A 2,981-nucleotide genomic window follows, 5' to 3' on the forward strand; every position below is an offset into this window, starting at 1 on the left:
CCCCTCTAAAAAAAGAATCTAAAAATATGATTTACTACATGGATTTAAAACTATTTTAAAATTGTAAAATTCCCTTGGGCACTTTGCCTAATATTATGTTGATATAAAAGACACATGGTATACACAATATTTCTATATACTCAAAGCTTTTGAATGAATTTGATGGAGATACCTTACCTAAAAAGAAAATTTTGATCAAATTTCCATTTCTTTCTTTCTTTTTTGTAAGGATTTTGCTATAAAATACATTTGTTCTCTATGGAAAGAGAGATACAAAGAGAGACAGTGAGAAGAATAGCAAAAAATTACTCCCCAATGGGGATGGCCACTCTACGATTTCTTCTCCTTCATTTTCCTCCTTGAATTTTGGGCATGCATGCACATGTGCTCAGCATGATTTTCAAGCTGCCAGGTCTAAGATTTGAACCTTGTTCAGCCATGTGGGAGTCCAGTGTCATTAACCACTATGCCATCTGCTGACCCCCTATAATTTTCTTATTAAAGTTTAATCATCAGATTTCAAAGTCAAACTATATGTATGAAAAACATTCAGCTGATTTTTCTTTTTCCAAAACTGCTTCAAAATATGAAGGAGCTGGGACCAGCAGTTAGCATAATGGCTATGTCGCTGAACTCCCATGTAGTCAACCTATCGTGGTTCGAGTCCCAGACCCGGTGGCTTAAACTCACACCAGGTGCATTTCCGTGCATGCCCAAGATCCCGAGAGGAGAATGGAGGAGAAGGGATTGCGGCTTGGCCATCCCCCGGGGATGATTTCTTGATTTCTATCTCTGTTTCTCTCTCTCTGTCTTTCTGGTGATCGCAGGCACCCTATAGCAAAAACCTCTTAAAAAAAATATGAAGGAGAGTTAATTTTTTTGAGAGATTTTTGCTATAGGGTACCTGCGCTAACCAGAAAGACAGAGAGAGACACAATTACAAAAAGTGAGAACCCCCCCACCACCACCACCACCACCACAAGGGGCATGGCCATGCTGCCATCCCTTCTCCATTCTCCTCTCAGGATCTTGCACACACATGCACACGCACCTGGCCTGACTTTAAGCCACTGGATCTGGGACTAGAACTGTGGATGACTACATGGGAGTCCAGCAATATAGCCATTGCACCAACTGCTGGTCCCAAAGGAGCATTAATTTTATGAAAAGTCTGTAGTTGCAAAGAATCATACTGAAGAAATTTAAACATCTCAATATGATAAGTTTTAAACAGTTTACATCACAAAAAATAAAAATTAAATAGTTGTTTGCTTAATATTACTTTTTAAAAATTTAGTTTGTCAAATTTAATTGAATTATACAGGCATACAAACATGTCTATAGCCAGTAAGCATTAATTTTATGAAAAGTCTGTAGTTGCAAAGAATCATACTGAAGAAATTTAAACATCTCAATATGATAAGTTTTAAACAGTTTACATCACAAAAAATAAAAATTAAATAGTTGTTTGCTTAATATTACTTTTTAAAAATTTAGTTTGTCAAATTTAATTGAATTATACAGGCATACAAACATGTCTATAGCCAGTAGTTTGAAAAATGCAATTAAAGTCAGTCCTTGCTCAAAAATAAAATAAAATAAAATAAAATTTAAAAAAGACAAAAGAAAAGAAAAAGAAAGAACACCCTCTATCTTTGTGGCCAGAGGTTTTGTGTTGCTTTTCTGAAGGCTTCTTTGACATCTTTGTTTCTCAGGCTATAGATGAGAGGGTTGAGAAATGGGTTGACCACAGTATAAAACAGGGTAGCCACTTTGTCCTTCTTTAGAGAGTAGGTGGAACTGGGTCTTGAATATGTGAAGAGTAGGGATCCGTAGAAGAGCGTAACAGAGACGAGGTGGGAAGCACAGGTGAAGAATGCCTTACGCCTTCCTGAGGCTGAGCGGATCCTCAGGATAGCCAGGAGGATGCTGAAGTAGGAAATCAGAATGGCAAGAATGCTGGAAAGGACTGCGAAGCCCACCAAACCTGTGAGGACCTTTTCATAGACCTGGGTGTCTGTACAGGACATTTTTACCAGTGGTAGTACATCACAGAGAAAGTGGTCAATGACATTGTTTCCACAGAAACTCAGACGGAATGTGTTGGCAGTGTGGGCTATGGCATTCAAAAATCCTCCGATGTAGGAGCCAGCAACGAGTCTAGTGCAGAGGGAAGTGGACATGATTCCTGAATAAAGCAGTGGGTTACAAATTGCCACATGGCGGTCATAAGCCATGACAGCCAGGAGATAGCACTCAGTGTAGGCTACAACACAGGAAAAGAAGAACTGGGCCCCACATCCAGCCAAGGAAATACGCTTATCTTCTGAGATGCAAATGGCCAGGATTTTGGGAGTATACACTGAGGTATACCAGAAATCCAAAAAAGACAAACTGCCAATAAAAAAGTACATAGGTGTATGCAAGTGGGGATCAATGCGGATTAAGATCACCAGGGTCATGTTCCCTGACAAAGTTATCAAATAAAGTGTCAGAAATATTCCAAATAAGATGAGCTGTTGCTGGGAATCTCCTGAGAAGCCCAACAAGATGAATTCAGTCAGGATGGTGAGATTTCCCACTTCCATGACCACAGAGGGAAAGCTGATTAACATAATGAGAAAAACATCACTTAGTGACTTTTCTGCTGAAATAGATAAACATTACATCAATTACATCAACAATACTAAGAAGCTTTTAAGTTTGTTCTTATTTGAATTTAGTACTTTTGTCTGTGACTTGAAGACTACTGTCTTTAGTGATGGAAATGATTTTAAATCTAAGGATTTCACTTATTATCTGTTTAATATAAGACAGGTCCTTTATTCTTGTGATCTAGGTTAAAACAATGAAGCTCACAAAGATGACTAATAGTTTCCTGACAGGTTATCAATTAAGTGAAGAAGATATGCGTAAAAATACTCAAATCAATCTTTGGTACCTAATGGGCACTCAAAAGATTTCATTATCCTTCCACAAGT

The 2,981-nt window shown here is 38.0% G+C and overlaps 1 protein-coding gene across 1 annotated transcript; it reads right to left on the reverse strand.

Moving 5' to 3' along the window:
• Positions 1-1,649: 1,649 nt before the first annotated feature.
• LOC102480391 (olfactory receptor 9G4) lies at positions 1,650-2,600 on the reverse strand. Its single transcript, XM_006164725.1, has one exon. It carries the CDS (start codon positions 2,586-2,588, stop codon positions 1,650-1,652), a length of 939 nt encoding a protein of 312 aa, XP_006164787.1. The 5' UTR covers positions 2,589-2,600.
• Positions 2,601-2,981: the final 381 nt, after the last annotated feature.

Source organism: Tupaia chinensis, unplaced genomic scaffold (genome assembly GCF_000334495.1).
Source record: "Tupaia chinensis unplaced genomic scaffold, TupChi_1.0 Scaffold143701_1, whole genome shotgun sequence".
Taxonomy (NCBI): Eukaryota; Metazoa; Chordata; class Mammalia; order Scandentia; family Tupaiidae; genus Tupaia; species Tupaia belangeri.

Coding starts and splice junctions, on each gene's coding strand:
- LOC102480391 (XM_006164725.1), bottom strand. CDS start 2,588: ATGGAAGTGGGAAATCTCACCATCCTGACTGAATTCATCTTGTTGGGC.